The sequence below is a fragment of the Microplitis mediator genome, chromosome 5 (assembly GCF_029852145.1).
Source record: "Microplitis mediator isolate UGA2020A chromosome 5, iyMicMedi2.1, whole genome shotgun sequence".
NCBI lineage: Eukaryota > Metazoa > Arthropoda > Insecta > Hymenoptera > Braconidae > Microplitis > Microplitis mediator.
Window position 1 is genome coordinate 27,202,473 of NC_079973.1, and position 22,132 is coordinate 27,224,604.

General features: G+C 28.2%; 6 protein-coding genes across 14 annotated transcripts; 2 read left to right on the top strand and 4 right to left on the bottom strand.

Annotated features, from left to right (window-relative positions):
- Positions 1–18: 18 nt before the first annotated feature.
- LOC130668361 (UTP--glucose-1-phosphate uridylyltransferase) lies at positions 19–4,130 on the bottom strand. 3 transcript variants are annotated; one of them, XM_057470618.1, is made up of 9 exons: positions 3,972–4,130; positions 2,007–2,243; positions 1,757–1,939; positions 1,462–1,667; positions 1,310–1,385; positions 1,086–1,229; positions 874–1,012; positions 495–799; positions 19–425 (listed from the first exon to the last, which is right to left on the bottom strand). In XM_057470618.1, the coding sequence occupies exons 1-9, from the start codon at positions 3,993–3,995 to the stop codon at positions 213–215; spliced, it is 1,527 nt and encodes a 508-aa protein (XP_057326601.1). In that variant the 5' UTR covers positions 3,996–4,130; the 3' UTR covers positions 19–212. The 3 variants fall into 3 exon arrangements, with proteins under 3 accessions (XP_057326601.1, XP_057326603.1, XP_057326602.1); XM_057470620.1 differs by lacking the exon at positions 3,972–4,130 and adding an exon at positions 3,536–3,568; XM_057470619.1 differs by lacking the exon at positions 3,972–4,130 and adding an exon at positions 2,755–2,908.
- A 130-nt stretch (positions 4,131–4,260) lies between these two features.
- On the bottom strand, positions 4,261–5,770 carry LOC130668365 (probable trafficking protein particle complex subunit 2). The gene is made up of 3 exons (XM_057470625.1): positions 5,485–5,770; positions 5,177–5,410; positions 4,261–4,541 (listed from the first exon to the last, which is right to left on the bottom strand). Exons 1-3 carry the CDS (start codon positions 5,572–5,574, stop codon positions 4,443–4,445), a joined length of 423 nt encoding a protein of 140 aa, XP_057326608.1. The 5' UTR covers positions 5,575–5,770; the 3' UTR covers positions 4,261–4,442.
- A 57-nt stretch (positions 5,771–5,827) lies between these two features.
- LOC130668363 (mortality factor 4-like protein 1) lies at positions 5,828–7,981 on the top strand. Its single transcript, XM_057470624.1, has 6 exons — positions 5,828–5,977; positions 6,065–6,182; positions 6,299–6,601; positions 6,663–6,881; positions 7,151–7,323; positions 7,397–7,981. Exons 1-6 carry the CDS (start codon positions 5,950–5,952, stop codon positions 7,564–7,566), a joined length of 1,011 nt encoding a protein of 336 aa, XP_057326607.1. The 5' UTR covers positions 5,828–5,949; the 3' UTR covers positions 7,567–7,981.
- LOC130668362 (glutamine synthetase 2 cytoplasmic) lies at positions 7,968–14,900 on the bottom strand. 3 transcript variants are annotated; one of them, XM_057470623.1, is made up of 3 exons: positions 14,700–14,900; positions 10,162–10,352; positions 7,968–10,047 (listed from the first exon to the last, which is right to left on the bottom strand). In XM_057470623.1, exons 2-3 carry the CDS (start codon positions 10,343–10,345, stop codon positions 9,122–9,124), a joined length of 1,110 nt encoding a protein of 369 aa, XP_057326606.1. In that variant the 5' UTR covers positions 10,346–10,352; positions 14,700–14,900; the 3' UTR covers positions 7,968–9,121. The 3 variants fall into 3 exon arrangements, with proteins under 3 accessions (XP_057326606.1, XP_057326605.1, XP_057326604.1); XM_057470622.1 differs by having other exon boundaries at positions 10,162–10,355; positions 14,700–14,889; XM_057470621.1 differs by lacking the exon at positions 14,700–14,900 and adding an exon at positions 11,762–12,376 and having other exon boundaries at positions 10,162–10,355.
- Positions 14,901–15,374: 474 nt separating this feature from the next.
- LOC130668367 (cytochrome c oxidase assembly protein COX16 homolog, mitochondrial) lies at positions 15,375–17,928 on the bottom strand. 3 transcript variants are annotated; one of them, XR_008990002.1, is made up of 5 exons: positions 17,776–17,928; positions 17,309–17,459; positions 16,870–16,984; positions 16,111–16,589; positions 15,375–15,869 (listed from the first exon to the last, which is right to left on the bottom strand). XR_008990002.1 is itself a non-coding variant. In XM_057470627.1 (4 exons), exons 2-4 carry the CDS (start codon positions 17,443–17,445, stop codon positions 16,512–16,514), a joined length of 330 nt encoding a protein of 109 aa, XP_057326610.1. In that variant the 5' UTR covers positions 17,446–17,459; positions 17,776–17,920; the 3' UTR covers positions 16,049–16,511. The 3 variants fall into 3 exon arrangements, 1 of the variants encoding a protein (XP_057326610.1); XR_008990001.1 differs by having other exon boundaries at positions 15,378–15,869; positions 16,477–16,589; positions 17,776–17,922; XM_057470627.1 differs by lacking the exon at positions 15,375–15,869 and having other exon boundaries at positions 16,049–16,589; positions 17,776–17,920.
- On the top strand, positions 17,879–22,014 carry LOC130668359 (centrosome-associated zinc finger protein CP190). 3 transcript variants are annotated; one of them, XM_057470612.1, is made up of 5 exons: positions 17,879–18,012; positions 18,573–18,746; positions 18,836–18,972; positions 19,053–19,301; positions 19,367–22,014. In XM_057470612.1, the coding sequence occupies exons 2-5, from the start codon at positions 18,582–18,584 to the stop codon at positions 21,312–21,314; spliced, it is 2,499 nt and encodes an 832-aa protein (XP_057326595.1). In that variant the 5' UTR covers positions 17,879–18,012; positions 18,573–18,581; the 3' UTR covers positions 21,315–22,014. The 3 variants fall into 3 exon arrangements, with proteins under 3 accessions (XP_057326595.1, XP_057326594.1, XP_057326593.1); XM_057470611.1 differs by having other exon boundaries at positions 17,890–18,027; XM_057470610.1 differs by lacking the exon at positions 17,879–18,012 and adding an exon at positions 18,090–18,309.
- Positions 22,015–22,132: the final 118 nt, after the last annotated feature.

The window sequence follows — 22,132 nt, forward strand, 5'->3', positions numbered from 1 at the left end:
CAGTAGTATAAATGTGCGTATTTATTTATATAAGTTTATTTTTGTATAATTTCGTCAAAAGACTAAAAAAAAAGTATGAGAATTTTTTTTTTTGTTACATAGGTGAGAAATATTTAAAACAAATAACATTGAACTACAAAGAAGCTCTTGTTTTTAAGATTAATTGACACATTAATTATACAATAACTTTTAAATAAAACTACTTTACATTTTCAATGATCTAATATACGTAGATTACCTGACACTATTTTATTTTCTAGTATAGTACCTGATGGTAAATCAATACGTTCACCGTGATTTGCAATTATAATTACTGTACCACGTAGTGAAACACCGCGACCAAATGTTACGTCTCCGGATACAGTTAGATGGTCTAGTTCCAGAAGATCTGGAATACTAGCAAATCGACGTAAAAATTCAGCCACCTAAAAGTATGGACAATTAATAATAAGTATCTGAATCATATCAAAAATAAATTTGAATAATGATCTTACTTTGGCAAAGTGATTGTCCCCTAATTTGATAAGTGGCGTAACAGGGAACATTCTCTTGGGACTCATCAATAATGATCCGTTGCGCAGATCATATAAATTACTTTTGACAAGCAACAAGTCGGAGGTTTTTTTGACGGGCAAAAATCTTCTCCGTGGCACATGGATACCTATACTTCCGTCAAATGATTTCATAGCCGCGCCCACAGCAGTTTCCAACTGTATAACATTCAGCCCGCCTTCCAATTCCTTTGGGTTAACAATTATCTCCATGTCCAGTGTTTTCTCAGTCAATATCCGGCGAATAGCTATTAAAAAAAAAAAATATATTAGCATACGTAAATACTCAATTAATTTAATATTAAATGGTGATTATTTTTACCGCTCAATTTGGCCCATAAATTATTGGTATTGAAAAATTTAAAAGTCTTAACAGATTTAAATTCGTCTATATGTTCTTTTGGTACTTGTGCTATTTCCAGAAGACGTAATTTATTTTCATACTGAATTAAAGTACCTCCCTGAATAATTAAATAGCATTAAATATCTTCAGAGTAATTAAGAGTAAAAAAAATTAATAATTAACTGATTTACTTTAACATCAGCTCGTGTTTTATCAGTAACTTCCATCACAAATTCATGTGGACCACTTGTCGGCTCAAGAACTAATTTCATTATTTTATTATCTACCGTCGCTCCTAAGTTATCAATATTTGAAATAAAACAATATTCGCGACCCTGAAACATAGGTAATATATGAGATTTTTTTAAATGACTCACACTAATTTGAATAATCACAAAAGCAATGAATAAATTACAGATTCAATGAATTCGTCAAGTAAACCTGATCGATGGAAGCTCTCATAAAAGTCACCGTGTCCTGGAGGATACCAGCTGTAAATATGATAAAAAATATTTGAATAAAATTAGTAGGTATTAAGCTCTGATAAAAATAATTTATTATACTAACGATTCCATTTCCTCGTCGACATCACAATTTTTAGCTATAGGCAGTAGAGACTCTCGACTGATGCGAGGGAAGCAGCTTTGATTAAAAGTTTTAACGATAACATCTATCCCTTTGTATTTTCTGATAATTCTCTGGGTTTCATCATCCGTATTAAAGGAATTCATTAAAACTAATGGTACCCGCACATTGTACTCTCGATTCAAATGCTAAAAAAAAAATTATTATCACTTTTAATTATCGTTATATAACATAATAATAATAACAACTACTAAATATAAATATGAAATGTATGAACCTCTATTTGCTGTACGGTAAGATCCAGAAAAGTGAGATCATTGCGGACAGTAATTGATGATTTTGGTCCATGACATCCCATACTGGTACCCAATCCTCCATTTAATTTTACAACTATCAATTTATTTAACATATTACGAATTTCTTCATGGCTTGGCTCTACCAGAGAATCGTAATCTCTGATCTGTTAATAAAAAAAAAAATAATAATAAAGAAAATTAATAGATTTAATAATAAAAAATAAAACTTACCGCTCCTTCAGGTAATTTTTGAATTTGTTCCCATACAACCGAAGGTCCTTGATCTTGAAGGAACTTTTGAAAGAGTTTTTGGAATCCATCAAACTCCAATTTAATCCGCTCTCGTAGATGCGGTGGAGCTGTCGCTTCAAGACGATTTAGTTCAAACTGCATTTCGCTTTCAGCATCTCTTTTCGTCCTTTCTCGAAAAGCTTGAGTGTCAGATGGCTGACGTGCATGTCCACGAGACTATCATCATGAAATATATATTATTTGAATTATTATCTTTATTAATATTTATAAATGTCCACTGATAATTTATGATTAATGTTAATTATATATAATACTAATATTTAAATATTATTCTTGATTAATAAATTAAAACTGTCAATCTGGTTTTGAAATAATGACAAGTCTGCTCTGAAAAGTGATAACACTCAAATACGCTGCGCGTAATGCAGACTTGAAGTAATCTGTTAAAATATCTTCAATATATATTTATGTGCTAAATAGCCTTGATAATAATTCTCTTGTTGTACACATGATGAGACCAAAGTTGTTAAACTATTACAATTATCAACGACGTATCATTTTTGCTGCATCATCTATCACATTAGAGCTAATAGCGTTCAGTGGGAATAGAGAAAAATACAACGATCAACTATTAAATATTTTTTAACCGACTTATTATTGAGACAAAAAAATTTCATTGCTTGATAATAAATATATAAATAATAAAATCATATTATTAATAACTTACTCGTAGTAAATATTCCATTTGCGTGATTAATTTTAATTTAAAATAATTATAATTGTAAATTTTTTAACTGTATTACTAAACGGTAATAAGTGAAGTAAAAATAATTTTAAAAGCTTTAAAATATTTCATGTGATTAGATTTGAAACTGAAACTAAATGACTATTGGACATCTGCCTGGGTTTAAAAACTTTAACGTCCGTTATCAGTAGACTTTTATTTATCTCTTACAGACCGAGGCTTCGTTAATTTCATTTAAATATAAAGACTAATATAAATCTTAATACTTGCATACTGATTTATTCCATAACTGCAAGACTTATATTATAGCGATATTTATTTTTTTCCTCAGTCTCTTATTATTGTTTTTGTAAATTAATTTTTTCATTTCTTCACCTTTTTTTTTTTTGAAAATTTATTAATGGCCTTAATTTTTATTTTTGTTTCCACTTCATTTTTTTTTTCTTTTCCAAGTGTCAGAAAATTATTTGAATTTTATTTTACAAATATTTTAAAATCAATCATGCTGATAAATAAATAAATTAAATATTATTTTAGATAATAATTTTTAAATGAGCGCTTGAATTTTAAAAACTCATATGCATTTGTAAATATTTTTTTAAACAATATTTAATTTAAAAATATCCGCTTCATTTATTTTTCAAATGCAATTGTTTACTAAAATAATTGTCCAGCAATTAAAAAAATTTCAAAATAAATTTATTTAAATTCTTGTTGCAAAAAAAATATTTAATTTAAAAATATAATTGTTACAAAACTATACCGTAAATAATAAATCCATATAAATGTATTTTTAAAATAATATATAAAAATATTTATTTATAAAAATAAATTATATCTGATCGATATTGTCGTCAATCGTTAACGAGCGTATAGACGTTTGATAAATTCCTGTGATAAGATTAGGATCTTCTTTTTAAAAGTACAGATTAAAATCAACTGCGTAACTTTAAATGATTCATCCTCTTAACTCATATTAAAGTTTTAAAAATAACATATTTGTATATTTTCAATTTACGGAACCGTGATATTGAGTTCAGAGGTTATCTGATGTGTCAAAGTACCTTTTGTTACTAAATTTATATATAACTTCGTTGCTTGTAAATATTTTTTGTGAAAATTATTGAGCAATGGTCTATATTAAATTAAATATTTTGTAAATAATATAAATTTATTTAAATAAAATAAATTTTCGTTACCTTTTTATCATCAACACACAGCATTGTTTGACAAGCTTAAAACCACAACAAACTTGCACTTGTTTTGTGTCTGAGTAAATTTTTTTTTCTTTTTTCGGTATCCAAGGTGTGGTATATAATTTTAACCTCTAGATCTTTATGAAGGTCATTCATCTGACCAAACTGTTATGCAAATGAGTATAACTAAATATCGGGCATAGTAATTATAAAAATAGTTGTAATGCCATCCTCTGAATCATATATTTGTCATCGAATTTATTTTTATTTTAATTAATTATAATAATGATAAAAAATTAAATATATTTGTAAAATATTTTAGTTGTCTTAATTTATAAATAAATTTTTATTAATCGATACTTTAAATTAAAAACATTGTAACTACTTTATAAATTATTTTTAGTAAGATATTGTAACATAAATTTTTATTGTTTATTAATCAATTAATTAATAAATAGATTTTATATTAATAAATTATGATGAAAGATATTTTCGTCCATAAAGTTGCGCTTTCTTTTCAAAACCAACAGAATTTATTGGAGTATTTATTCTATAAAATGGATTCATTGAATACTGAAAAAATAAACAAATTCAGATTAATGATACTGGAATCATCAGAAAACTTAAAATCTTTTTATTTTAAATAAACAAATTCAATATTAATAAAAAAAAATTTTTTAAATTCATACAGACTTCAAAAAACGTCAGCATGAGTAGAGCAAAGTATCTCATTGTTGGCCTTTATATATTTAATTTATAAAATTCATTCTAAACATAATTATGTATTTCTTTTACTAAACTAATTATTTTAATTAAAAATAAAAGGGATACTGACTCCTGGTATTTCGCAACAAATTTACCGTTTTTTATTATGATACTGAAGTTAGCAGACGTCTAATAATTTTTGAATTTTATTTTTAGACGGTAAACTATAAAAAAAAATATTTGAAAAAATTGCACCTGTAGTTTTTCAAATTTTCTATCAGTGCATATTTTTAGTTTTTGTTTTTTTGAAATTTATTAGTTGGGAAAAAAATCCGAAAATTACTGATTGTCTGCTGACTTCAAGATCATTTTTTAGTATTTAATTTCCACCATAAAATTAAGTAAATATTCAATAAGGTGTACATATTTTTTTAAAGAGCCAGAGATTAGATACTTTACCCTATTTCCAATTAATATGACATACTGATTATAAATTTAATTACCTTGATATAAATTTCATACATCTCATTAAAAAAATTTTTTATACCATCTTCATTTTTAGTGTCATGTACCATAAGAAATTTAATTTGAGTTGCAGTGACAAATGCACTGACAAACCATTGATTAAATTTATCAATAACTTTTAAATGCATATTTGTTGTTTTCCATTTATGTTCATCAACAAGATCCAATGCTGCATGAGCTATAAATTGATTTAAATGCGCGTGATCTTCTTTCTATAATTTTAAAAATATAAAAATGTTAATAAAACTTATTATTAAAAAACAAACAAATAAATATTATTAATTACCTTAGATTCTTTATTAGAACCGCTAAATTCTATTTCAAATAATGGGTTGTCTGCAGTACCGACAATAACAAAGTAATAATTAGCAGACATGTTCGCTCAGTTTATCTAATAATTTTTTGTAAATTAAATTCAAAACATTTCATAAGCTATGTAATTAATTATTTTCATACAGCTCACTGACATAAATTAATTCTTAATTAATATTTAATATTAATATAAATAATTAACAATATTATTATTATTGGAGTGAAATATTTAATAATACTGTTCCTATTTTCTAAAAACTACCAGCCACTGCCATTTTGAAGTGGCGCTGGTGGTACCGCGTGAAGTGAGCTGATGCTTTTATTTATTTTTTTAAATTTTGTTGGCTTCATTACTTTTATTGCCGTAGTAAACAATAGAAAATCAAAAGATTGTGTTTTTATTGTTTTAAATTTATAAAGAAATAGCGCGAGTAGTCAGATGCCGCAGAAAAATAAATTCCAGGATGGTAAGTTTATTTTATTGTGTTATTTAATTTAATAAGAAATAATTATCAGCCTATTAATGATTTAAATGACAATTATTTGTTGGTTAGGTGAAAAAGTACTTTGTTTTCATGGACCACTTATTTATGAAGCTAAATGTTTAAAATCACAACTTACTAAAGAAAAGACAATGAAATATTTTATACATTACGCCGGATGGAATAAAAAGTAAGTTGATTATTATTTTTTAAAATTATTTATAATTTATTTTACTTCAGTTTGCTTGCGGTCATTGTCCTTTTGAAAGCAAACGCCGGAATTTATTGATTTTTTTAAATATATAGTTGGGATGAATGGGTGCCGGAAAGTAGAGTACTGAAATATAATGAAACAAATGTACAAAAACAAAAGGAAGTGCAACGTGCTCATGCTGCGTCGCAATCATCACAGAAAGGAAAAAAAACAACGTCAGTATTGAAAGGACAAGGGCGTAGAAGTGAAAGTGGGAAAGACAAAGAGTCGGAAAGTCGAGCAAGTACTCCAGTACCAACTAGTGACAAAAGTACTGGACGTAATAAAGCTAATAGTGGTTCTGTAACACCATCATCACACGATTCATCTTCGGATGCGCCTAGAAAGAAACGAAGGTATTAATTATCGTCAATTAAATTTTAACATTCTTTTTAAATATGATAATTTAATTCACAGTCGGGTGGATCCATCAGTAGAAACCGAGGAGCAATTTTTAGCAAATGTTGAAGTTAAAGTTAAACTTCCAGATGAATTAAAGCCGTGGCTAGTTGATGATTGGGATGCTATTATCCGTCAGAAAAAATTAGTCACATTGCCGGCTAGACATACTATCGATCAAATATTAGACGATTATGTCAAATTTAAGACCTCCAGTAAAACAAATACCCCCAACAAGTATGTATTCATGGATTATTTATATAAAAAAATTAATTACTCATCGACATCAATCATTACATGGAACAGATTAAAAAAAACTGACCTTTAGATTTATTTTTTATTTTATCTGAGTTTCATAACTTGAACTTGTCAATAATCTCAGAATATAAAGATCAGATATGGTATTTAGGTCACTAATTGAGACATTTAATTTAGTTCAATTAATATTTAATCAACCCGTGTTTGATGGGTCATTTATTTTATTTCACTTTTTTTTTTTATTACAGAGAAAGCGCAGTTTTAGAAGTAACGAGAGGCCTGAAAGAATATTTTAATGTTATGTTAGGAACGCAATTACTGTACCGATGGGAACGACAACAGTACAGCGAAATAATGTCAACGACACCTAACACACCTCCAAGCCAAATATACGGAGCCATTCATTTGCTTCGATTGTTCGGTAATAATTTATAATTTTTTCATCATCTCAGTTTAGTACCGAGCAATTATTAACAAAATTTTTTGTTTTCCAGTTAAATTAGGAAGTATGTTGGCTTACACACCTCTAGACGAAAGAAGTATCGCGTTATTGTTGGCCCACATTCACGATTTTTTGCGATATCTCCATAAAAACAGCAGCGATCTGTTCAGTCTCCAAGATTACGGGGCCGCGACTCCAGAGTATCACCGCAAGTGCGGATAAAAGGTATTATCTTGCAGAAGATAATAAAATAAGACATTCTTTTGAATTATCTACTCATCAGTGACTGTCTATATTTTATATAGATTAATAAATTAATTTTTTTTAATTAAAAAACTTGTCATTGACAATAATATAAATTGCCAATTGACTTTGTTCATTTATACCCATTACCTTAATATATTTTTTTATACAATGACTGTCTGTTATCAGTAAATCTTCTTCATATGTTTACTAAACTTCCTTTATAATTAAATCGTAGATTAATTTAAATAACCCAGACAAGTACTTTAAATTTTATCAGTAAATAATAATTTCATTACCTCATTACGCATTCGAGTAATGCGACAATTGATAAATTATTTTATAAAGTGTATTGATAATTAATTAAAATAATTAAAACATTATTAAAACATCACATTATTTATTTACTTTTTTTTTAATTTTACAATTTGATTATGCAGTTTAACAATTCATATTTTTTTTTTATTTTAATTAATAACATGGAAATAATTTCACATTTTCCAAAATATGTCTCTACATTTTATACAATTGAACTGATAAATATTTATATCATATAAATAACACAATTATTCTGTAAATAAAATACAGAAATATATATATATGAAATTTTAGTATAATAATATATGTATTTATACGTATTACTGTAATATCAATTATTAAAAGTGTTAATATTTATGTATATTGATCGTATTATAAAATAATAATGAGTACATGATAAAATCCACGATTTTGTAATTGACAAAAATATCTATATATATAGATAGAAGTATATATAACTTTAATTGGCTGTCAATGATAATTGCCATTAACATTACAGCAGTTAGTAATAATTCATTGGTAAAGATTCGGCGAGATAAAAAAAAATTAAATAAATCAACAAACGCGTTGAAATTAAAATAATCTACAGATAATTTTTATCTATTTAAATTGTAATTAGTGTAAAGTCGTTCAAGATTATCGAGGATTTGCATCGGAATGAATAAAACGGTCGTAGATTATTGCCAGCAATTTTTAATTTTTTCCTTCTACCCTATACATTCTCTTTGCTCTTTAGTCTAATTGTTTAAATAAAAATAACATTTATTATGCAGACCGTACATGGAAGGCACCCTCGCTAAAATAGATAAAATACAAGCTCACTTATCAAAAATATTTTTTAAAATTTTCTATTATTGTTTGATAATAAATCTATACTCGTAATAATAATAATTGCCAATAAAAATACCCAATACTTATACTTTTAATATCTCAAGATATCAAAAGACATTTAGTTACATATTTATTTAATAATAAAGTATTTGTCTTAGACAAAAAAATAAAAATTAACGTAGATCAATAGAGACATTTTGAATGAATAATTTAAAGACTATTCATTAATCTACTTGACAATTATTCAACTAACATAAAGAGATTGTTTTTTATATTTATCTTTTCTCTTTAAACAATTTTAAATTCCACATGTGTTGGAACATTTGTATCATTGTTTAAATTATCTAGTTGTACATGGAAATAAACATGACAATGAGAAAAAAAATTACTCATTCAGCAAGCATGTACGAACCAATGCATCACAAACAGAATACGGGTCGCAATTACTGCTGGGCCTTCTGTCTTCCAAGTAGCCTTTTTTATCTTCAGCAACACCACGTGGAATACGAATACTGACGTTTCTGTTGGCAACCCCAGCGCTAAAGTCATGGATACTGCTCGTTTCGCATTTACCAGTAAGACGACGTTCGTTGTCTTTTCCTCCACGTGGATCGTAAGCCTGGATGTGTCTCACGTGTTGTTTGCTCAATTTTTCAATGGCCCTTTCAATTTCAACGATACCGTTGTTGGCACGCATCGATTTTGTTGAGAAATTTGTGTGAGCACCGGCTCCGTTCCAGGATCCATCAACTGGTTTGGGGTCGAGTGTTACAATGACACCGTACTCTTCGGCAATACGATGCAATAAGAAACGCGCTATCCAGAGATCATCACCACCACTGATTCCAACACAGGGTCCAACTTGGAACTCCCATTGCGATGGCATCACTTCGGCATTAGTGCCAGCAATGTTTACACCGGCGTACATGCAAGCGCGGTAGTGAGCTTCAACAATTTCGCGGCCAATAACTTTGTCGGCACCTACTCCACAGTAATAAGGACCCTGGGGACCGGGGAAACCATTTTTCGGCCAGCCCAGTGGCCTGTTGTCAAAGTCAAGGAAAGTATATTCCTGTTCAATACCAAACCAGGGTTCTTCTGATTTAACAGCCTCCATGGCTTGATTACATCTGTGCCGTTTGTTTGTTGCAGTTGGTTTATTGTCGCTGGTAAATGTTTCGCAGAGAACGAGTCTATTGTTCCCACGGCGAATTGGATCGCGGTAAATAGCTACTGGCTCTAAGAATATATCACTATTGGCACCATCAGCTTGATAAGTCGAGCTACCATCGTACGTCCACTTGGGAAGTTCTGCATAATATTAAATATAAATATATAACTGATAAGAAATTGTTTAAATTTATTATCATTATTATTAAATTAGATCAATAATTTATCGATAAAAAATTAAGTTCAACAACTAACCCGATGGATGTTTCGGTACAAAGTCCAGCGTTCTTGTCTTGGATCGTAATCCCTCGCCAGTACCATCGATCCAGATATATTTGGCCTGGATTTTATCATCGGGTTGAGGTAAATCCAAGTATTTGGTCAGCAATGATTTGTTGAGTGCCGCGTTGGGCGAATCTTTGAGCATCGTCCTTGACATGGTCGTGCTGCTAAAATATTAAAAATTTATCTCAATTGGGAAGGTCACGCATTAATTTTAACAAAATTTATCTCCTGCTCATTTTTAAATAAATAAATAAACAAATAATTTATTGTACTTGACATAAATTGATAAATATATGCAGGAGAGTATGACATTGAAATTTTTAAATCAGAGTCGGCGCTTTCTTTTATCATAATATGGAAAAATACTGGTTTACTTTCGACATCTCGACAATTAATTCTCTTCCTGTCTATCGTTTAATACTAATACATGAAGATAAACATTGTTGATATTCCGCCAAAAAGTAAAAATGTTTCACCGCGAATTTTTCTTAAATAAATTACACATCTACTGAAATAATAAATGACTCTAAAAACAATAAAACATATTTTTGGCACCGGTTCCATAACTGAATAGTTAAATGAAGACTTCATTACGCATATAATTTAAAAACAAAGAGGGGTATTTGACCGAGTTGACTTGACACAAGTGAGAATAGATTGCAAATAATATTTCTCATACTAATATTATCATTATAAGACAACTCTGATAACGAGTTACAGACAACCAATCGTTTAATTCAACAAATAATAAATAATAATATTTTAAAACTTAATAAATTTATAGCAAATTTTAACTTAATTATAAAAATAAAATACATAACATCAAGTAAAAAAAAAAAAATTTCAAATAATTATCTTTTCTCTTTCCTTGGTAACAAGAAATAAAAAAATAACTATCGCAATCTCTTTCATACAGAAGTACAAATCAATATTGATATGATTTCATCAAACATGAACACGTAGACTGTTTTATTTATGATGATTAGCATTTCATCATAACAAAGATATGTATATTAACATTACTGATGTTGTTAAAATAATGTATAATTAGTTATTAAATATGAATTTACAAAATTTTATTGTGCAATTACATTAGACTGATCGAGATTATATCTGATTGACATTTATCTTAAGCATTCTTATTTATCAATTATCACAATCATAAGAAGTAGGTCGAGGAAAGGTTTCTTTTATAATAGCTTGTAATTTCTCTTACATGCAAGATGCTCAAGTTAATTTTCGTTTTCGGACGTTTGGTAATTTAAATGATGAAAGTTTTTATGTATATATATTTTATAAAATATATAAAGCTATAAATACATAATTGAGTATCCGGAAGTGAGAAGTTATGTGGAAATTCATCCTTTATAACTAATAGGGTGAATTATCGTGATAGGATGATTATATGGTAAAACATAATCATAGATCTGGAAATAGACAAGTAATTTTTACTGAAGAAAAATAAACTTGCATTTAAATATAATTTTCCTTTACGTCTAACGACTTAGTAATCTTTCTTGTTACAGATAAATTATTATCGCGGAATTTATTATTTTTTAGGGAAACTTACCAACTGAAATGTCTCCCGAAAATGGTCCATGATTTACCTGATACAGCTCGTGAGAAAATATTCGCTTCGCAAACTTTCACCAAAATTCTCAAACCCATTTTTTATATTTTTTAGTGGGTTTTAAATATTTATATAAAAAATATGTTAGTTGAAAAAATATATGAGTATTTAGGGGTGGAAGATAAGTACAAAGATAAAGATATAAAAATAAAAATGCGTATTAAGTACAAAATGCGTGTTAAGTAAAAAAAAAGGGAGTAGGTACAGTAAACGAAATTCAAAAAAGTACACTTATAAATGCCCTTGGTAATTCAGGACAACGTCCACAACTGACAAACGATACTGACGAATGGAATATTTATATGGTGGCCAAACAACTCCCCACTCTTGCAAAACCAAAATAAAAAAAAAAACATATACCCGATGTACGAATAAACTTGAAAACTACTTTGCAAATAAATTACACGTATGTTGAATTTTATAAAAAAATTCTTTCACTCAATGATTTGCATGTACGAAATAGATATGTCACTAAACTATGTAATGATACAAGTAATTTGAGATAAACTCTCTTATGAGTGGGTACTATGTAGTTAATTTGCGAAACATTATCAACCAGTTATTTTCAGAGTCGTATATTATATATTTATATATATATACATATTGCATTACACTTAGTTTTTATGTGTACGCATCTACGCATGTATGCAAGTATGTAATTTTGTTGTGCGCATGTAGACATTCAATTACAATTGATTCGTTTCACATAAAAAACTCAAAGGTTGTTAAACTGCATTAATAAGTGTCATTTAAAATACATTTAATTGCTCCGAAATAATTGCATTTATTATTCACCCTAATTTTTTATTAATCCAACAGTAATAATAATAATAATAATTATTATTATTATTGTTGTTATTATTATTTATTTTCTTTTTAAAAAATTTCCCCCACTTTTCCTATGAAAACCTTTCTCCACTCTCACGCGTACATTTCCCACTCTAAAAAGTCCATTTAATTAAATCGCTCGCGAATCGCGATCCACGTGATCGCCGCGTGCGAGACTGCGCATCAAAGACCAAGTTTGAATTATCAGCAATCAATGTTTACTATTTTCCAAGGGATTTGAAAACTAAAAATAATTTTTCATTAACAAAAATTTAAATTGAATAAATAATTTTTAGCGCCTTTTTTTTTAAATTTTATTTGTCGCTAAAAAAATCAATTTATTTATTTATCATTTATTGTACGGTGCAACAAAGAAAGAAAAATTCCGTTCATTTATTTCAAGCCTGAGAAAGATGACAGCTGACGTTTCCTCAATTCTGTTATTTAAAAAAAAAAAAAAAGGAACACGTGCTTTCAATGTCTTGATAAAATTACTTCAACAATTGAATCGAATATTAATAATCGATATGATTAATAGTCCACTTTAGTTTAACAAAAATATTTTCATTCATTATCAAGGATTTCAAGTTTTAGATATCGTAGAAATTATGATACTTTGTAAACAAAAACAAACTGAATGTTTACAAAGATTTTGTTGTTTACATTTTTATTTAATTGCCGCGAGTTCTTTATTGAGAACAAAGTTAAAATTTTAATTTAATATCGCACGTGCATTGTATGATAAATAATAATAATAATGATAATATTGTAGATTTAATTATCGTCAATTTGTGCATTGTGTGGTTAATGCGATTAGAATTATTTTTCTTAATGACACCTGAGATCATTATTATAAATCTAGTATGTAATAAATTATATATTTTTATTCTTATACATAATTTGTTTAATATTTATTTTCCTGTACCGCGATATGATAATTTTAATTTTATTTTAAATATAAATATAAATATTGATGGTGCAATCGATGAATTTTATTTTTTTTATCAGCAGTGAGCTGCATTCGATCATCAATACAATCATTGTTAAGCTTTTTTCCTCCAAAAGTACAAAGTTTTATTTATTTTTATATTTTATTAAAGAAATAAAATTTACACACAATAAGTTCTATAATAAAATTATAAAAATGAAACTCTTTGTTTGTGGAATTGATAAAGAAAATTAAGTTTTTGAGTTAAAAGAACTCGCAATGCTTTGTGCTATTAATAGTGACATTGAAAAATATTTAGTACTCTGCGGTGACAAAGAAAACGTAATGAAATTTTTAAAAAATAAAGCTGAGTGTTCAATGTCATTAATTTTTATTCAACGTTAATAATAAACAATAATTATATTTAAATTTTTCAATAAACTAATTATTTAATGACCGTTCATTAAACAATTTAACGTCTAATTAAATTCTCAGCTCATAAAATATTAATCTTTCAAGTTTTATATTCATATTATTTTTAAAACTCGAGCGTTGTTAAAAAAAAATAATTACCGGGCGATAAACGTTCTGACGTTTACATAAAATTAATTATTTATAATAAAAAATTAAATTTTTAGTTAATTATTAAAGTTATTATTAATTTTATTGAAGGAAATAAATAAATTAAATATTTACGAGCTTGATAATTGGCCTTTTAAATTGAACTAATTTAAGCTGTTAATTAAGTTAGCAACGCAATATATTTAATTCTCACAAATTATTCAAGTAAATGAGTAAATGTTATTAAAAACTTCTAGGAAAATGATTAGAAAAACAAAAAAAAAAAAGAAAACAAATACAATACTTGCAGACCTATCACAACACAAAAACACTTTATTTTAATGAATATTTATCACGAATGTTGATTAAAATAAAAAAATATGAATTTAAAAATATGTGCCAGTGTTACAATAACACAAATATAAAATTTAAGAGATAGTTTGAGTATATTTTTAGCGATGCAATAATTGAATAAAATGAAACTCCGATATGAAGAATCGGCGATAGTTAAAATTTAATTAAGAATAAATAATAAATTAAAAAAAAAAAACTAAAACTCACCTAGTGTATATTCACGATTGTTAAAATAAAGTCAGACGTCAATGTTAAAATAAGTGTCGGTGGAGATGCTCGCGACTGGCTGGATAAGTTGTCACTGATAACGCGGAGCTTGATACTGAATACTGAAGCTCCTACCTTCCAGCGTTATTTATGTAGCAATGCCGACGCAGCTAAAGAACTGCCCTCACCGCACACACTTTTAACAACAACCTTGATTCAACGTTGCATATGACATAACGATGATTAAACATGAACCACCGATCAGTCAAACTATTATGATTGCGTGTCGTACGTTCTAAACATGTCCTTGTTTTTACAATAATTTATAAACGCCGCTGTGGCCCCCTTTTTATCTCAATAATACTCGAATATTAATAACTCATTTTACATCCAGACTTAAATTATAACAATAAACACAAGTCTAGTCTAGTAGACTACAGTCATAAGACTCAGATCATGCACCCGGTGCATGATTCACCCGCTTTTCTTCTTTCATTGATTGTTAGCTCGCGAGTCCATCGACTGTCAAGATTAATCCTTTCTTCTCTGCGTATCTCTTCAATTTATTATTGTTTTTTTTTTTTTTTTTTTACTTATAAACAAACTGATTCATCATTAATATTTTTTTTTTATTTAAATTAACAATAACAACAATGATTATTTATGTAACTATTTGTAATTTAATCTATTTACAAATTATCCCTATTGATAAACAAGAAAATAATGTTAAAAAAAAAATAATGTGTATAAAATAATATTTTAATGAAGTTGCTGCATGCAAGAGGTTCGATTCTAAATAGATAATAACCATTGTTACTTTTATATGTAATGTCATAGACTTTGCCATTGATTTGGTTGCTTCACTGGTGATCGGTTGGTATGATAAATAAATAAATATATAAATAATTTGATAATGCAACTGCAAGAGTGTATTTAATAAAATACATAATGCGCAGTGAAAATATAAATTAGCTAAAGTGTCCCACGTTGATAATGATGCTGGTGATTGCGCTGACGAGTCGCCCTAAACGCATACACTCACGACATCCGTCTTCTGGATCCCCTAACGTTTATTTTAGTTCGCGGTCAAACGATGCGTTTCAATTACCCTCCCAATAAAACCGGTGCAGCAATAGGGTAAATCGGAAATATTTAACGAGGAAATAATAGCTGCAATGTGACACTTGTCATTAGAATTTGTGCATATTCAAATATTATTATAATTATTAAATTATATTCGAATAAATTACTTTTGGTAATTTAAACGTCTGGTCATCATTTATCTTTATAACATAAATTATTACGATTAATTTGTACATGTTATAATAATAATGATTTATTTATCTTACCAAGTATCACTAAATTATTATTAATTTACGAGTATTTCAGTATTACAGTATGTAATATTTACTTATTTTATGTATCGTAAATTTGTTTGTCGACAAACAATAAGTTATATTTATTTTATTTTTATTTTGATGCAGTATTTGTCCCATTTTTTAAATTTAGTATCAGCAAGCAGTCACGTGTGAACTCGTTATATCTTTTATGACTTTCACGATAATCTTATGATAACACTAGGTAAGATTTCGTCAAGTACATTGCAGTTATACGTCATTTAAATTAAAAAAAATACTTAATGATGACATCGTCCCTCCTTACATGTAAATGATAGCACGTAACAATATCATCACAAACTGAACACTCTTGCGATATTATCACAACTATTATTTTTTAATTACATTTAATTATATAATATATTTATCAAAGTACTTACTATACATTATTTTACAAAGTAAATAATTAAAATGTTTATTTTTTTTCAGCATTTTCGTCGTTTTCTTCCCAAGGCCTTTCAATCCTCTTATTTTCCCAGTTATCGATATCGATCTATAATTAAAAAAAAAATAATCGGTAGATTTTTTGTTGTGATTGTTATAATTAAAAAAAAATTGATTAGACTATCGGTCGTCGTTGATGACGAAGTATTGACGCAAAAAGTAATTATTCCAATAATTTGCAATAGAATGTTTTCCTGCTCTAGAACTTATTTATAATTAAAAACAATAAACATCATTGTTTACAATATTTCTATATGCAAATAGTAAATATTATAGGAATATTTTGTTGTTTTGACAGAAAATTTTTTTTTTAATTAAATATTAATTACCTCTTTTTTAATTATTTCATACTGCGCTTCTATTGTAGTTTCCTCAGGTTTTTTCAATTCTAATCCTTCGTTTTTTGCTTCTTCTCTCACTGTTTTAACTGCTCGATATTTGTACCTACAAATAAATAAATACATATATAATATCACTTTTTATAAATTACCAGCACAAATTCATAATTTAAATATCTGGAGCCAGTCGAAATGATATTCAAGTGTCAACATGATTAATTAAAATGAACATAAACTGATTGAGCGATCACTGAATTCTATTGTTTTGAAACAGATTTGTTTCAACTGGATCCAGACATTGAAACATAAACTTTGAACCCAGGTAATTATTAATAATAAAAGTATGTGGTGGAATAAAATACTATTTCAAACATCATCTTTGCCTGAAATTGTCTTTTTTCATCCCTTTACACCATAATAATTTAAATACCTCACTTCTGTGACTGATGTCATTGCAAAAGATGCGCAAACGCAAAATAATATAAACGGGAGACCATATCTGACATTTTTCTTTTTAAAAAATTTTTCAATTGATTTTTTGTACTCAAAAAAATTTTCTTTGAACATAATTACTCAATAATCTAAAAAAAAAAGAAAACAATACAATAATCAACAATCCAATTTTAAAATTCATGGCTGCCATCTTAATAAATAATTTAAACAAATAATTATTTATAAATATAATATTTAAATATTAAAATTAATTATTAACGAAACCAAGTACTCAAAAAAACATAAAACTATAAAACCAATTAAATATTCAAATTTAATTAATAAATTTGAAAAATAAATATTGAAAAGGTTAAGAATGAGACAATCAACCCGGCACTAGAAAATAATAAATTAAAAATCAATAATCAGTAATTAAAAACAATGAGATAAAAACTAAGTGCTTACTTGATAAATTTATCAGAATAATTTAAAAATAAATAAATAAGTTCATTGTTTTTTTAACAAATTTATTGAAAATTTTTTTGTTTTCAATTACAATGACTGGAGTTGGTAGAACTGGAAGTAGAGGAAGAACAACAACACCATCTATGAGTATTAAGGAACATTGGATTGCTCAATATTGATGGTCTACTGTGGGCTTTTTTAAGAGATGGAGCTGGTCCTGTGAATATCAAAGAAATTGTAAGTAACGAAAAGGTACGCTTTCTTGGTAGTTATTGAAATCTATATCAGTAATTTTTTTTACAACCGGTTAGAAATGTTAAATACAATAAATATTATATTCTCACTATACATTATTATTAAATGATAATTATTGTATTATTATTTAAGTAATAACATAAACCTGAGATACATTACGTGGCCTAATTGCTCGCGATTCCACCATTTGTGATAATTTTATATTTTTTTGTGTCTTCACCCGACTGATGATTGGTTTAGGTTAACAGATTTAACTTGGAAAACAAAAAAATTTTATTGGTAATGACATTTCGCCTTTAATTTTTTTTTTTAATCATTATTATTATGTAATCTAATAATTTACATATTTATTTAAGTCATTACTTAATTAATTAACAACATTTTCTCTCTATAAATCATGACTTTAATTACCAATATGCAGTGCGTCTCGTAATTAATTTATTCATCGAGATAAATCTCATAAAATCTGTACATTAATATAAATTTTTATGATTGTTATTAACTAATTATTTAATTATAAAAATTGATTTAAAATTTTTAAGGCTTCAATAATGTCGACGATATTTCATACGAAACCATCTCAATCACCGGGACTAAAGCAAGTTAAAGTTGACAACTGGGGATCATTTTTTCTCCAAAGATTGCAGCAGCTTTATCATGAAGAAGAATTACTTGACTTGACAATTAAATTTCCCACTAGTGACATCACAGTACAAGTAATTTAAATATTTCATTGTTTATTGATCAATAATTAAAAAATTTTCATTTTTTCCGTATACTTTAGTGACATTTTTATTTTTTTAAGGCACATCGGCTTGTACTCACAACGTGTACTGATTATTTTATGCTGTTAGAACGTAAGCAAAAAGAGAGAGAAGATTATGATGGCATACTTGTCATGCCACCGGACATGCCTTACGAGTGTGTTAAATCAATTATAAGGTTATTATTTATTTTGTTATTGTTTTGATAAAAATTTATTGATAATTAATTAATTAATTATTTATTATTGATTTTAATAGTTTTATGTATACTGGCCAGTTGGAATACTGGACATCGGAGCAAAATGCGCTGTATAAAACAGCTCAAAAAATGAATATTACGGTTTTGACAAAATTATTGGATGCTCAGTTTAACACAAATAATCTCCAAGCGACTTCGGTGACAAATGAAAAAACGTCGGTATCAATGCAGTCTAAAATAACGAGTCCAGTTAAAAAAATATCACCGACTAGTCAGGCGATGCCCACGACAATTTTACCGGGCAGAAAGTATGACAACTGACATTATATTTAATTATTTTATGTGTATTTTTTACTAATAATTATAATTGTAGATTACCTATTTGGAGGAGGAGATTGGATTCCCCGTCAATGAATTCCGATTCTGGTTCATATGGGCACAGATCTAATGAAGCCAATTCAGGTCCGTCACGATTCGATCTACCGGAAGTTGAAGACATTGCTTTAGGAGTATTTTCTTCCTTTGATGACATCACATATAATACTAAACCAATTGTCAGAGCTACGAGTGAGTCTAGCGGTGAAAAAAACAATTCAACCCGTTCAAATCGCAATGACACCGAGGATGAGGATGATGAGTCACAAGAAAAACATTGGGAGAATAATTCAGATGACGATTGGATAAGTACTAAATCTAATTCCAGATCACAGGATGGCGCTTCCGCGTCTAAACGCGTGAGATTTGAACTTGAAGAGAAAGAAAATATGGAGAAAAGTAAAAATACATCACAGAGCTCTCCTGAGTCGATAAATAATCATGCTAAAATAATAAGAGAAGTTTTGAAAAAATATCCGCACTTGGTGAAGAATAATAAAAATATTCGGTTGAAAATAATGCAAAAGGAGCCCAAGTCATCAGACAGTTCATCGAGCAAGACAAAAGTATCTTATGTAGTATTAAAATCCGATCATTTGATACCCGACGCTTCTGAGAATGAAGAAAAAAACGATGGAAATGATTCTGGGCCTTGGAAATGTCACAAATGTGATTTAGATGAAGAGTATCATAATTACTACATGTACCGCAGACACATGCAGGATGTGCATGACGAGAAATTTGATCCCCGAGTTTGCGAGCACTGTGGCTACAAAGCAGCCAAACGTAATATTCTGATGTACCACTTGTACACTAAACACAACGTACCACCACCTAAAAGTATGTCTTTTCCAAAATGTCATGCCTGTAGCTACGTGGCTCTGTCAGAAACTCTGCTTGTAAGACATCAGATCAATCATAAACATCGTCCACTGTCACTGTCACGTTCAAGTGTGACCGAGGAGATTCAATGTGTCCAGTGTGGCGAAGCATTTAAAGACGTAAGTGAGTTAGCTAATCACGAAATCAACACAGGACATGGAACAACAATTAATGGAAAAGACAAAGGCTTCCGTTGTCCTTATTGTCATAAAGTATTTGTAAGATCAACAAATCTACGTGTCCATATTGATTGTCAGCATAAAAAACGTGAAAATGTACCATCTGAAACTGAAAGCTTACCAGCAATACCGTTGGAGCCTTCATCTGAAGCAGAGGCACTCAGTAATGTTGCCAGTGGAATAGCTGCTTCTCTGGGTGTCGGTGACACTATGACTACAGAAACCATCACATCTGATCATCATCAGGAAATGCACACCAGTGAGACCAGTTTTGTGGTAAATGAAATGGAATTAAATAGCATGACCCACGATGCGGCTTTCAATGGTCATGGACAGCAGATGATTATGCTCATTGACAACGAGAGCTTTGATCAACAAGGCGAGCTGACACAAGATGAACATCATCAGCAGCCACAGCAGTTACATATATCGAGCAATGAACAATTAGTTATGCAAGGAACTGAAGACGGAATGATTGTCTACATCCATGGTACCGATGACTCGTCAAATCAAGCTTACGCAACTTATCAGACGGTTACGAGTAATGACAATGAGGAAATTGTTGAGGAAGTTGTTGAAGAAGTGTTGGAGGAAGCAGACGGTGAGCATGGGGATCAAAACTCAGCAGAAGCTGAAGACAGCAACCAGGAACAGGTTGAAGAAGTTATTCAGTATGTTGAAGAAGAGACGGAAATTGTCGAGTACGATGAAGAACAGTCGCAAAGTAATGATGGCAGTCATCAGGTACAGGAATCAATGATGATCATTGAAGAGGAACATCTTGAACGCGTTGAAGATGTCAATGAGGAAGAGCTCAAATCTAAAATGTCTTCTGATTTGGCTGAAGAGTGGGATGAGGACAGCATGGAGATGGCTGAGTCGTGAATTGAATACTACACACTTTGTGTGTAAAAAATTATGCGTTGTATCTTATTATAAGAATTTATGATCATAATGACTAAGTATATATAATTTAACATAATTTTATTATATTATATTCCATTTCTTTTCATTTAACTTTAAAAAAAAAAAAAAAAAAAAAAATTATCATTTTAATAAATTGTAAAAGTTTGAGAATATTCTCTACTTAAAAATTATCAGCTATGACTTGATGTCATGAAAAAAATTTATTTTGTTTTGAATTTACAATATTCACAATATGCATTTTTGTATTATTTCACGGATGCTTATAAAATTTCATTTAATGGAATCAAATTTTCATTACTCTGTGTACTAATCGCTACAAAGAAAATAAAAAATCTTTAAAAAAAAAAAAAAAAAATGACAAGAATAATAGAGAAGCTTAAATTTTTCAATAAAAAATAAAAATAATTATATATAAAAATTATATATACATATATGACTATATATATAAATATAAATAACTTAAAATAATACGGCAATCAAATAGTATTTTATTTAATGACAAATGAAAATTTATTATTATAAGTATTTAGCAATATTGGTAGTTTATTGTTTTGATAATGATAGCAAATAAAAAATTGTAAAACTTGATATTTTTTAGCACAAAAATTATAATTATTACATTGGGATTATTATTGAAAATAAATAAATACAAAATAAATGTATGCGTTTATTGTATTGTCATCTTTTAAATTTTTAAATTTTGATCATTGACACGTTAAATTTTGAGCGAACAATAATTAAAGTTACTATGATTACTAATTACTAATCGATATTTA